General features: G+C 45.3%; 1 protein-coding gene across 8 annotated transcripts in view; it reads right to left on the bottom strand.

Moving 5' to 3' along the window:
* Positions 1–14,339, bottom strand: part of PDE8B (phosphodiesterase 8B) — a 247,221-nt gene that overhangs the window by 207,643 nt on the left and 25,239 nt on the right. For 3 of the 8 annotated variants that reach the window (XM_016953109.4, XM_016953111.4, XM_016953108.4), the window contains exon 1: positions 8,945–9,580. The exons of 3 other annotated variants lie outside the window; for them this stretch is intronic. In XM_016953109.4, coding sequence (XP_016808598.1) covers positions 8,945–9,283 — 339 coding nt within the window. In that variant the 5' untranslated portion in view covers positions 9,284–9,580. Of the gene's footprint in view, positions 1–8,944; positions 9,582–14,339 lie in introns of those variants that run through there. 2 more of the 8 variants (XM_054684283.2, XM_016953110.4) reach the window with 1 other exon arrangement.

Raw genomic sequence — 14,339 nt, forward strand, 5'->3', positions numbered from 1 at the left:
CAGAGACCTCACCCTGGGCTCCACATGTGACTGAGAAGAAGGGCAGGGCAGCAACCACAAGGACAGGAGGACCTGCAAGAGTCTACTGGGTGAGGAGGGGTCCTGAAACTGGCTTCACAGACCCAGCATTATAGATGTGGGAGGGGGAGAGCAGGAAGTCTCCTGAAAACTTACCCACCTAGGTGTTCTGTCCCAGCAACACTTCCCAGAGCAGGTGTGTGCGCGTGCATGCATGTGTGTGTCTGAGGCTGCACATGACAGATGGATCTGGGATGAAAGGTTGTATCCACCCAATGCTTGCACAGGCACAGACTAAGCTGATCCTTGCTCCCTTCAGTCTTTATTTGGCCATCCTTCTTTTGAGCATCACACTCTCGACTGTGGGGGAAAGAGACTTCTAGTTCCAACTAAGGCTCAGCTCCAAACACTATTAGTGGCTTTTGTTTCCTTGCAGAGACCCCATTTCTCAGCCAAGACTGTCAATCCATTTTTTAAGCTGAAAATGAGTATGTCCCACAAGGCTCCAGGACCACTAGTGGCTGAGGTGTGGATTGTTGGGTCATCACTGGCCTTCATAAATGTATTTGTCTCTCCATTTGGTCATTGCTCTCGTTTGAAGCTCCCTCAGCAGGAACCCTGGAGTGGACAAAAGCTCTGGCTATCCTGAACCCTTGTCATCACCTTCCAGTTCCGGAGCTTTAATGCTATTTGTGGTTCTGACGTCAGAACGGCACCTTTTTCTTCATATGGTACCCTGGGTGATAGGTTGCTTTAAAATCTCTCATGCATCTTCCTATAAAAATGTCCAAAATTTAGGGTCTTATCTCAGTTTTATGACTCACACAGGCAACTGGGTCCCTGGAACTAATCATTACATCTTCCTATTTGAGAGAAAACAGGTTTTAGATGTACAGTGTATCATTTTCCCAACAATACACTGTGTCTGACAGCACCCAAAACGCAGCAATATGAAAACCAACCGAGCTCATGCAAAATGCTTCTAAGAGCAATTAGAGACTGAGGCTTCAGGCTACAAGTTTATACCAAAGAATTCCACAGGGAACCACCTCAGGATAACACCAAGGCCTTGACCTGTAAATTCTGCTGAGTGCAGGCTCAACAGTCATGGAACCCAAACCCCAGCTTGGGCCTTGGACTGGCAAGATTCTACTATGTCATCTCTGGAAATCCAAGTGAAGCAGACAAAACCCATGTCTGTGGCAGCAGTTTGCAAGGCTTTGGCATAACCTATCTGTCTATAAATCCAGTTAGTCATCTATTGGCCAAATCAATGTACTTGAAAGTGTGGGATACATTTTCCATAAAAAAAATTACATGTTTCAAAAATATCTAAATCTAAATAACCAAAATCTCATTTTAATTACCCAAAGAGTAATAATAGCAACCATAAAAATAAGAGCAGCTACTATTTGTACAGCACTTACAAAGTGTCAGGCACTGTGTTCAGTGAAAATAATGACAACATGTTGTACCAGAGCTTGTCACATTTTGTGTGCATTTTTAAATTCTTCTCCAACTTCAAAACACTCTAGTTCAAGTTAATAGAAGGGGTGACAGTGGATATGTGAAAGGAAAAATCTCACTCACGAGGCTCCCTGCTCCCCTTCCCTCTGCCTGTTTATCATCCTTCTGCTCTAAATAACTGCAGTTCCAGGACCAGCCACACTTAGGGCTTCAGGCTGTGTGGCCACAGGCCTGAGTGTGCAACACACTTAAGGGATGGGCTCATGGGGTGAGAGACCATTCGGACCCTCTTGCCTTCAAACTTCAGTCCTCGCCTTGGGAAATTTATCCCACCTCTTGCAGCCCCATTTTCCTCTTTTCTAAAGTGAAAATAATAACGTGTAGCTCATAGCAGAACAGGGAAAATCATGCAGATTTGGTGAAACAATGTAAATAAAGTGCTCAGCAAATAGCAAGAACTTAAATAACAACTAATATTATTATAGCTATCCTGTTTACCTTGTTGCAAAGTGTACAAACCATGCACGAAAACTTAAATCGCCTTGGAAACAAGAGACAACCATGAAATATTCTTATTTTCATTGATGGATTATCCAAAAGCAAAATAGTTCCTTGATTTTTATTACAGCAATCACAAGCTTCTTAAAGCAAATTTGCAGCAGGGAAGGCTAATCCTACTTCAGGAACTACTTTTCTGTGCATTCTCCCTAAGGAGGTGGAAAGGAGGGGATGAAAGAAATCAATGGTAAAGAGTAAAACAGAAAAATCCTAAATAAGAGTTGACTATTATCTGCTGATGGGAGAAAAAAAGAGACTAGGGAAGGAGCCATGAACAACTAATTTTAAACTAATATACACTACAACTTGTTGAAAAGTAGTGTTTTGGGCCAAGCATGGTGGTTCACGCCTGTAATCCCAGCACTTTGGGGGCCAAGGCAGGTGGATAACTTGAGCTCAGGAGTTTGAGACCAGCCTGGGTAACATGGCGAGACCCCATCTCTACAGAAAATACCAAAAAATTAGCCGAGGGTGGTGGCACCACCTGTAGTCCCAGCTACTCGGGAGGCTGAGGCAGGAGGATAGCTTCAGCCTGGGAGGCGGAGGTTGCAGTGAGCTGAGATCACACCATTGCACTCCAGCCTGGTGACAGAGTGAGACCTCATCTCAAAAAAAAAAAAAAAAAAATTGGTGTTTTCTACTAAAACATAACTACCAAGACTTCCACTGTAAGGTAAAGGTAACACCTATCTTTAAAAATAAATTCCTGGACACATTTTAATATTTTTAAATATGTTCTAAATGTACACATTCTTTATTGAAAATATAACCTTACAAGCACATAGCAAAATCCTTTTTTTTTTTTTTACTTTTTGAGCCTGTGGAGAGAAGGTTATAGAAAGCGGGAAAGTAAAAACTGAGAAAAAAAATGGAATAAACTGATAAGACAGGGTCCTGAGTCTCTTATGAGGCTCAGGTCTTTCTCCCCCCATTCCATCCTTGGGCTTTGAGTTCAGGATAGGGAGAAGGACAGCAGGCAGGGGACAGAGGAAGTGATAAAAAAAAAGTGTATCAGCAGTCAGGGGACAGAATGAACTGAAGAGAAGGATATGTTTACAGCAATAAGTTCGAGGTCTCCAACCAAGATAACTGGACATATTTTAATATCATTAGTCATCAAACAGGAACTGTAAACAGTGAATTAAGTGGCCATTTTTAAATGGCATTATTTTAGACAATCATCAAACTGCCCATCACAATTTTAGTTTATCTATACCGAGGTAGCTCCAGTGACACTGAACATCTCTTATTGCCTGTTACGAAGAGCCTTTGGGATATGCTCAGGATATTTTTCATTTGCCCCTCCAGACCCACTCTCCACCCTGCTCAGCACCCTGGAAAACCCCAATCAACAGATTCCTTTTCCCTCTGGTTTCCAGATGTGGAAACCAGCAGGAGCTTGATGAAAGGGAGGACAATGTCATGAAGGGACTTACTGCTTTGGCTCCCTCCCTGTCCACTCCTGAAGGCTACAGCTTCTGAGGGTTTCCCTGACCTACAGGTTTGGTTTCTCAGATTCCCATAACTACCCTGGTTTCTCCGCTTCCCATAACCACCCTGATATGGTTTGGCTGTGTCCCTACCCAAATCTCATCTTGAATTGTAGCTTCCATAATTCCCATGTGTTGTGGGAGGGACCTGGTGAGAGGTAATTGAATCATGGGGCAGTTCCCCCCTTACTGTTCTCATGATAGTGAATAAGTCTCACGAGATCTGATGGTTTTATAAGGGTAACCTCTTTTGCTTGGTTCTCATTCTCTCGTCTGCCACCATGTAAGACATGCCTTTCGCCTTTGGCCAAGATTGTGAGGCCTCCCCAGCCACATGGAAATGTGAGTCCATTAAATCTCTTTTTCTTTCTAAATTACCCAGTCTCTGGTATGTCTTTATCAGCAGCGTGAAACAGACTAATACACATCCCCTCCCCTTGACTCTTCTGGGGTAGTAACAGCTCCCTCTTTTCCTAGCTGCTTCAGCATCATTTGTTGTCTTTCCTTCATCCTGCCAAAACATTTGCAGTAGTCCCTTCATTTGATTATTCTGAGTTAACCCTTTTGGATGTGCAGTCTGTTTCCTGCCCAGACTCTGTCTGATCAGGGTGCAAGGAAGAACTGGTTGGTTGGTCTTGTGTCCTTTGGTGCTGGGTTCACGAAGTTACCTACAGCCCTCCGATTGGTCACCACAGCCTCCTGAATAGAATAGAAAGTAAGCAGCTTTTATTCCCCAATCAGAAGTCTCAACCTGGTTCAACAGCTGTCACCTTTGCTGAACCACTAATTTCTAGATTTCCCTTGCCTGCCTGGCCCCAACATTCCCACCTGCTCCCTGGCCCCCTCCAACTTTGCTGGTTGAACAAACTCTGGACTCTGTCTTCCCACCTGGTTCCACGGGGCTCACTCCCTCCTTCCTATTTTGATTATTATTTTGATTACTGGCCTTTACCCATGACCAGTTTAGTGCCACAGAATCTGCCCTGCCCTCACCAGCATATTCTGTCCTGCTGGCGCCCAGGCCATACCTGGTGGTCACCAAAACAGGATTTCAGTAGAAACTATATCATCTCTGAACAGCTGGCAGCTTATACTATGTTACATCCTGGCTTGAGGACTTACTTTCCTTCAAAAGGAAGAATTACCTGATAGTCCTTAACAATTCATGGAACTACTGAAGAAAGTCATGAAAATAAGGAAAATGTGCTCATTCATTCTAATTAATGTGCTGGGAAAAGAAGGGACTAAATTGTAATCATATATACAATGGCAGAAGGCAAACTTGGATTTTATGAAATCAGCTTGCAGGACTCATTTGAGCTTATTAAACTTTATACTTCATTTTAAAATGAAAAATGATGGTGAAAGGCCTAGCAAGAATTCCGAGAGCTGAGAAGAGAATATGTGCCTGTATCATGTAACATCCAGCCTTGCTTTAGACTTCTGTTGTGGTGGCAAAGCAAGACATTAGGACCTGTACAAACCCAAAAGGATCCTGGGGAAAACTTAACCTCAAGAAACCAGAGTTGGTTACATGATCCAACACTCCTCACTTACAGACTTTTTAGCCAATCTCGGAGGCTCAGCGTTTTGACTTCCTGTACAGGGATAGCAGGTTTCCCATACAGAAGTGAACTAAGATGAAAGCAGTGCTATGACCAGTACCCCAGATAAAGACAGTGTGGTACTATGCCCTCTGCTAGAGGTGGCCCCACCTCATTCACCTGGTCAACAGACAGATAATTTAATTCACCACTGTAAAAAGCAGTGGTTCTCAAAATGTGGTCCCCAGATCAGCAACACTAGCATCTCCTGGAAGCTTGTTAGAAATTCAAATTCTCAGGCCCCACCCAAGACCTACTAAATCAGAATCTCTGGGAGTGGAGTCCGGCAATCTATATTTTAACAAGCTCTCTAGGCGATTCTTGCGTAAAGTTTGACTCCAAAACACTGACTTAGAAAACAAAAATGACTTTTTTTCCAAAATAGCTCTACTCCTCCCCCAAATAAAATCTCATTATTATTTACCATAAGGTCAGTGGAATATCTATTTATTTTCCTTTTATATATAGTCAACTCAGGATTATCCTCACAAATTCTGGAATGCTATGGAACAGAAAACATAGCAGTCACTAATAACTGGCTTAGGCACACCATTTTACAGGAGATTTATCCTCCTCATTAGGCTTTGCTTACCAACTTTCATGGATATTTCCTGAATCGCTAGCACCTACAACACAGTCTGGCCACAAATACTGAATGAACAAATGAGCACATTCTGTATGAATGGAGGGAAAACGGGGAGCTGGTGATGCTGCCATCTGGAAACTAACAACATCCTGTGTCTGATCCACAAAAGAGTTAACCTACACAGAGGTCATAGCAAGTTGACGATATTGTCAATAACGATTCTTCTCTACAACTGGCTGTCTAGTCCCAGATGCTCCCAAGTAGGAACAGCTGGTATGAGAAAACTTGTAAGAATCCCTGGTTCTTCCCAGAGAGAGGTTCAACCATCTCCTCTGAGGATTTCTGAACAAGAATTACAAAACTGGCACAATATCAAGAGTGAACATCCTGCAGGATTCTCCTGTTGGAGTACTATTTTTGAAAAGGCAAGCAAAAAGGGAAGAAATTGCTAGGAAGTTGCATTTTCACAGCAATTGGGAGACAAATCTAACTTCTTACCAGAAATGGAAACCCATGTGATATCATTGTACTGCATATGAATTATTAATGCTTATAACCCTTTTTTTTGCAAATTAGGTATTCAGGAAGGTTCCTGTTGACATCATGTTTGACATCATAATGCCTCATCATTCTAAAAGCTTAATGAGATGAATTATTGCTAGAAAAGAGAGAGAGAGAGATCAAGCACACATTTTTGCACTCTGGGGAATACCAGAGGCCAAGCAGATAATGAGGATACACTTCATAATTGATGTAAAATGGCCGGGGGGAGGGGGTGGAAACTATTACAACCTTCCACCACTGTAAACAGGACCGAATGGTAAAGATTTTATTTTTCCACCTGTGTGCTTTGGAAAGGGGTGGGGCACCACCACGTGCCTAGCAACTATCTCAAACTCTTACGGCAAAAAAAGAATGCTTAGTCTACAAAAAAATGAATGTAAAGTTTTTATAAAATTATCTCAGCAACAAAAGGGCACAGAACATGTGAACTTTAAGATTGAGAAAAGACAATACAACACCGAGTCACAGGCCTAAAAGGATACTATTAAATATATTAGGGCAGTTCTGTGATAATAATTCTGTAAGATTTGCATAAATAACTCTGGTCTCAAATTTCACTTCAAATATATACTTTCTGAGATCCACACAATGCAAAGTAGTGTTAAGTCAATGAACCAGCGGTTTCATTTCCAACATTCCCAGTAATGGGTTAGAGTGAATTAAGCTCTTATTTGGGAATCTTCTTGATAAAGCAAAATGAGTTAAACTCCTACCCAGGTCAAGCCTTTTAATACTTAAGCCAAGTAGCAATGAGATTAATACAAGTTTATACAAGCTGCTAATAATTGGGACTCGTTGTCCATTCAGTTTTTACTTCATTTGGTCTCTAAGCAGCCTCTTGAGGGAAGTATTAAAAATGTACAGAATGGGTTCATTCAGTATTCTTTCTTCTACTGAACAAACATGGAGTAGCTAGAGTTGCCAAGTACTAAACTGAGATTACAGATATTCTAGAAAACAAAAATTCACAATTTCTCTGGAGCAACCAAAAAAAGTATCACAAAGTTCATGAGCTGTCACAATTTTGAACTACTGCTTCAGGTCTTCAACCGTCAGGCAAAAGGATGGTCTTTACTGATAATATCCCAACTTAATATTTTCACCAAATTTAACATTTTCATCCCTGAAAATTGCTCCTAAAGCTAACTTTGTGTGAACAGGGAGGGAGAGAGAGAGAGAGCTTGACAAAAGCAAAGTATAGCGTTCAGCACATGCCTCTGTAACGAATGGGCAACTGGTAGGTTTGTACTGTCATAAATCCTAGACTCTAGTCTTCAGACATGCTATGCTAAGATCACACTGTTAACATTCAATAGTTAGGAGAGAAAGCTTACTCCTGGCACATAGTAGGTGCTCAATAAACGATGTTTTTACTATAATGGTGATTATGATTACTGCCAGAGAAACACTGCAACCACAAGCAAACATCAGTCAAGCTTCATGTTAAACAATCAGATGCTGTTAAAAAAAAAATAGGTTCATTAAAAAACTTTTGGACTTCCAGATTGAAGCCAAAACATGTTATCCTTCTCCTCACTCCTCCACTGTGGGCTGCCTTCATCCAATGAAGACCAAGTTTTTAACCATTAAAAATACAAATGTGTCTTTGACAAATAATCCATGGAATGGTTCTTGGTAACCTATTAACCAGGTAAAGGCTGTGATTCTATCTGACATTAGGAGTATTTTTTCTCTCTGTACAATGGGATATGCCATTGCTATCTTGTTTGCTGTAAGGAAAAAAGACCCAGTGCCCAGATTTACACAATGAAAAGCCTCTTGGATTTAACGGTACTTTGAGAACATACAGGAGGACACTATTTAAATAATTATTTTTCTTCTGTCTTTAAGAAATAAATATTTAGCGACTGCTTTAACCATCTAAACAATTTTTTCCACTTCCTCAAAATCCCACTCTCTGGGAAGATCAGTTGTATGTGCAGAATCATCCTCAGACAGCTGTACTGCACTGGAAACCACGTCCCCTCACGGTGGCTCTGCTGACACTCCGAACTCATGGCCCGGTTCTCTCAATTCTGTCTAGGATGCAGCCAACCCAGAGAAACGTTACAGTGACAAACAACAGGTTCCACTCTGCTCCGTTCCCACATCTCTTAAAACACGAACACTCATTCATTCACAAATCCCTACGCTCGGTTCCTGTGCTGAGACTCCAGCCTGGCTGGTAATCCCAGGTAAAAATCGGAATATGGGGCACTATCTATCCTGGTGCTGCAACTGCACCAGTCACCTACAAGGCACGCAAATCCAGCTCAGTGCTCAGATTTCATTCAACAGGACTGGCCACCGAATGCTCTCAATGGTCCCCACCCCTCTTCCTGCATAAACCAAGCCACAGCCTTCCTGCCCTCAAGGAGGAACAGGCCAGCCCACCTGCTTCCCTCTGCGCTCCCTTCCCCGCCCAGTCCCCCAGGACCAGCTAAGGACGCTTCCAGGACCCCTCCAGGGGCCTTTTTCTGACCACATTTCCTGGGCTCCCATCATCTCCACAAATGAAAAGTAAACTCCTCCTTAGTGACAACCTCTCCAAACCAACCGCCTCACGGTCACCCAACTCCGCCGGAGCCCCCTACCCGTGCGAGCCCCGCCGACGGGGCGGACGGCCCCCACGGCGTGTGCCAGCGCGGGGCATTTACCTTCACGCTGGTGTAGCAGGTCTGAGTCTCGGCCTCGGCGCTGCTGCAGCAGTGGCGCCTCCGGCCCCTGCTGGTGGTCGCGGCGGGGGCTGCGGAACCCGCGCTGCTACCGCTGCCCAGCTCGGTGCGGGCCCTGCGGACGCGGGCTGCGCTGGGGGGTCCCGACGCGCGGCTCGGGGGGATGGCGTCGGCGGCGTCGGTCTGGACGAAGAGGCCGGGCAGGGGTGCCGCCGGGCCCTGCGACACGCTGGTGGTCTGGCGGGGCGAGCTGGACTCGTCCGAGTCCCGGCAGTAGATCACGCCGCTCTGCGAGACATGGATGCTGGGGGCGCAGCCCATCCCTCGGCCGGGCTCCCCCGCGCGCCCGCCCGCGCCCGCGGCCGCCGGGACCCAGCGCACCCGCTGCCACCTGCAGTGAGGGGGCGGCCGCGGCGGCGCCCGGACTGCGCGCCCCCCGGCCTGTGTGTCCGCCGCTCCGTCGGGCTGGCCGCGGTGCCCCCCGCCGAGCCTCCGGGGACCGCGCGCGTCACCCCAACTTTCCCTTTTGGGCCATCTTCCTCCCCGAGCGGGGGAGCGCGCACACACAGCGCCCCGCGCGCACCAGCGGCCGCCACCCTCCCCGCCGCGGCGCCCCAAACACGCTCCCCGCGCCTCCGCCTTCCCCTCCTCCCTCGGCGCGGCCCCCGCCGCCGCCCAGCTCGACCTCGCCGGGCTCCCGCACCCGCGGCCCTGGGCCAGGGCGCCCGCCCGCCTGCCCGCCTGCCTGCACCTTCTTTCCCCACTTTCGGTCTGCGCCCGTCCCCTCCCTCCCTCGCTCCCACCCTCCTTCCTCCTCAGGTGCCCCGGCTCCGCGGCCGCAGCCGCCCGAGCCCCACTGCGCCCCTCCGCCCCTCCCGCCGCTCCCCGAGCTCTCCCGACAGGGCAGAGCGTGCCCGCGGCTCGGCTCCGCCGCGGGGCCCCTGTGCGCGGCAGCTGGCACCGCGCCTCGGCGCCCTCCCCTCCTCCTCCGCTGTCCAGAGGCCTCGTCTCTTCTGCACTCATCCCGACGCCGCCCCCAGCGCCCCAGCCCCTCTTCCCCTGAAGGGCTGTGTAAGCCTCTCGCTTTTCACCAACACATTTTCACACATCCCAGAGCTAAACACCAGGAGGCCCCTCCCGAAATGGCAGGGGCCCTACAGCCCAGGCCCACCCACCGCATTTGCTTGCCTCTCAACACACCCGGGAAGTGATGGAGAGACCTCATGGTTCCGTCCTCTTCCCCCAGCCCCACCGCCTACTCCGAAGGCTGAGTTGGATGGTGACCCAGTCTTCAGAAGAAGCCCATTCCATGTCTACTCATCGTTTGGAAGTTTATGCCAAGGGATGGGAGGCCCTGCGGAGGAAGGCACCCTTGAACACATACGTTCCCCTAAGATCCAAGGCAAGAACAGAAAGAAGCTGACTGATGGTTCTTGGCTTTCTCTCCCATTTTCACCTCTTCCTTAGGTGTCACTAAATGTTCATGCTGGTTTCTATCCCGTCCAGCCGCCCATGTCAACTGCTGTTCCTCACACTCTGGGCTGGGCAGTCAACAAGGCCTTCCCTCATTCTCCTTGGTGAGGCATGCACAGACTGAGCTGTGCTGGAGGAGAGGAAGAATGCCTTTAGAAGGATGGCTGCTGTTCATCCTTCCCTTGTAAACTCTGAGTTACAGCTGCGAGACACCACTGCCCATTCAGTCACTGGTTCCCGCAGTAATTCCTGCCCGATTTTCACAATGGCACGGGGAGATAAATTAGACGGTCTAAGAAAGGATTTTATCTAGAGTTGCTTATACGGACAAGGGCAGTAACATAGAGGCTTAATGCAAGGCACAAAGAAGTATCCAATTTTAAGGTTTTGTTTTTTTTTTCATTCTTATTTTCCTTTTTCTTCCTGGACCACTCTTGGATGTGACTGGATGAAGACTTCAAAAGACGGTTTCTAAATTTCATAGAGAAGCAAGATATCATTGCCAATCTCAAATTCAGATATACAGAGAAAGTCTAACCTTATTCTTCTACCTTTGCTTCTCTTCTCAGTTTAGCTCTCTTTTTTTGATACAAAAAAACTCCATCTCCAGCTAACCTGGAAAAAGTCTATGCTGTATTTATTAATGGACAGGCAAATTGCTCATAAAATTTCTGCACAGGTTGGGTCCTCCTAGAAGCAGATTCTGAGATGGTGTTTAGCAGGCAGAGGGAGGCTTTTTAGGAAGTGCTCTTGTAGTCAACATTTGTGGGAGGAAATAAAGGGAGGGAATGGAGGGAGGCAAGCTTGAGCAGAGGGAGAAATTGACCAAGCCTCAGGCATCCCTGCAGGGAGGATTCTGAAGGTGGGATGATGCTTCAGAGTTGTTCTGAGTTGGGGCTGGGTTCTGAGTTGTTCTGGTGGGCCTTTATACCCCAGCATGGACCAGTCTTTACATGCAGGCCACCTCAGCGACCTTGGGCAAGGTGGCTCTCTTCAGCTGAGGCACTGCCCCTAGGAGATGTCAGCTGAGCCAAGGGCTTTCTGCTGGCAGCACTCCCAGTAGCTGGAGGAGTAAGTCCTTTCCTGGCATCATAGCCTCCACCACAGTTCCCTTCCAGGCTGCTGAGATCCATGTTTCCTTGTCCCATCCATGCCTGTAAGAACACCACATTAAATGGCTGAGACTGAGATATGGGGACAGTCATTCATTTAAAACTAAGCCTCATAGCAACCATCTGCTCTACTTCCAAAGGACAATTTAGGACCTGGGAAAACAACATCAGAGTTAAATTGCAAAAACACTAGTCTCTATACTAGTCCCTGATGTAACGTTCAAGTCAGGGTTTAATCATTCCTAAAGCTTACCTGTGATAATGCATATAGCATTTCAGTCATTACCTTTCATGGAGCTATCAGTGACAGCCTTCACATACTGAAATTTAGAGCCATGCATATTCTCATGACACATGTCTACTTTTTCAGAGTTTTCTCTAGGAATGCAATGAAACCACCCATAAAAAAGCACCAGTCACTCACTGAGGCTTTGAAAGGCAAGAAGACTGTGATGAAACAGAAATTACAACCAATCTTCTGGTGGAGAACATTAGGAGCTGAATCATGAAGCTACAAGTCACCCAGAAACAAATTTAGGTTGAACTTTCTACATTAAAACATAAGAATAATTAAGCCTTGAAAGAGTAGGTGACCTCAAGGTAGCTAGTGAATAGGACTAGGCTGCTTTAGTGGGTTAACTGAACAGTTCATATTAGGACCAGTGACTTTCATTGACTGCAACTTCTTTGTTGGAATAGAAGATAGAAGGGGAAATGCACTAGATATACAGTTTTCTTCCCATTCCCAAAGCAGACAGTAGCTCAAACACATCTTCAACTGCCAATTCTGGCTTAGTGAAAGAAAAAAATAATGTGTCCTTATAATCTCCACCAAGTGTTCTCAGTGGGAATGTGCAACCTGCCCCCATTGCTGGAACAGATCTGGCTGCTGAAACTTGCAGAAGTGTGCAAGTGGAGGGGAAATGGTTTAACTGAAATCATTTCCACAGCTTAGTTCTGAAGCCTGAGTTCTGACCCACAGAAGAGATTTCTGAACCAATTGCCACTGACCACTTCAATGCATCCCAGGTGACAGCAAAGACTACAAGCTCAGACACTGTTGATAAAAATTAGGCCTAAGTTACAGAATAAGGCCAGAAAGACCAACATTATTTTAAAAATAATTAAGTGGAGAAAAATTTAGCAACAGAAAATATCCAAGAAGCAAATCAAAAGAAAGTAAACTAAATCAGAAACATATTGTAAAACAAAACCTCCAATATGTCCAGGGTCACCTGAATGGCTTGTGTGTTTTATAATAGTATTAAATAAGAGCTAACTGTAAAATTATGGCCCACAGGCACTGCAAGATCCTGAACAAATAAGGTCCCTTCCAATTCTAAGATGGCATGACTCTTCAGAATTCCTCTAGAGAAGCAGAAAATGTGATTAATACATTTTGAATGATTCTTAGCTGTAAAGGTTAAAACAATAGCAGCTATCTGATTGATTTTTAGATAACCAAATATTTAATCAACCAATCAACCTTATAGAGCTTCTGGATTCAAACTGTGTTCCTAATGGTGGAGCTATTGGAAATCTAACCACCTGATAAGTGAAATGATACCATTTATTAGGCAGCCCAGTACAGTGGAAGGTACATTGAATTCAGGGTTAGACGAGTGAATCTGAAACCGAGTTCTGCCTCTTGTGGCTGTGTAACCTTGAGCAAGTCACTTAACCTTTGGGCTTCAATTTCCTAGATGATCTCCAGAGTCTCTAAATCACCAACATTCGAGAATGCTGTGAAATTTTTGCTTCATTTTATTAAATTATTTTATATTTAGAATTGTGGGACTTTTGAACAGAAAGAGTAGTCCTGAATCCACGTGCACAACAGAACCACCCTGAAATACAACAGTTCCCTGGTTCCATCCCAGAGACTTTGTTCAGGGGTTAAGGACAGGTCCAGCATCTGTCCTTTCAAAGAAAGTGAATCTAGTATAACCTTTCCACAGCCTCCTTGAAGTTTAAGTCCTTATAAGTGCCTCGAAGACCCTACCCAATGTGGATCCTGGCGACCTTGCTGAGCCCACCATCACTGCTCCAGCCGCACCAGCCTCCTCATTGTCTCTCCAGGATATCCAACATTGTTAGCCAGTAGCTGTTCCCTCTGCCTGTTTTACAGCTTCATCAGTACTTGCAAGGCTAACTTCCTCACCTCCTTCAAGTCTCTGCTCAAATGTTTCCTACTCAGTGATGCCTATTCCCAACCCGTGTTTGAAATTGCAACCCACATAGCTCTATTGTTCCTCTACCACTCCTGATTCCCCTTAGCCTGCTATTTTTCTTATTTCATAGCACATATCACCTTTCAACTTATTATATAATTAACTCACTTACTATTATGTTTATTGTCTGCCTTCTCCCACTAGAATATTGGCTCTACAAAGGCAGGGGTTTGGGGGCTTCTTATTCACTGATGGATCCCATACTTTTGGAACAGTGCCTAGGACATGGTAGGTGCTCAAATATTTGTTGAATTTATGAATGAATAATTTTCTCTCATTTCTTTGTCTTTTGCCTTTCTCTTAACTGTTATTACCCAAAATGGAAGGGGTTATTTTATTTGTTTGTTTTTAATAGAGTTTTATGCTCTGTGTTTTTAGTTTTTAAAGTCAGTGAATGCCTTTGATTACATCATGGTAGTCTTCTGGTAATGTACATCAGAAAAAGCCAGAATAATAAAATATAATAATTTGTACAAAGTTGTTGGTAGCAATGTTGTCTACGATAATGAAACTAGAGATAATTCAACCATCAAACACTTAGGGAATGGCTCAACAAATCAC

The sequence above is a fragment of the Pan troglodytes genome, chromosome 4 (genome assembly GCF_028858775.2).
Source record: "Pan troglodytes isolate AG18354 chromosome 4, NHGRI_mPanTro3-v2.0_pri, whole genome shotgun sequence".
Lineage (NCBI taxonomy): Eukaryota > Metazoa > Chordata > Mammalia > Primates > Hominidae > Pan > Pan troglodytes.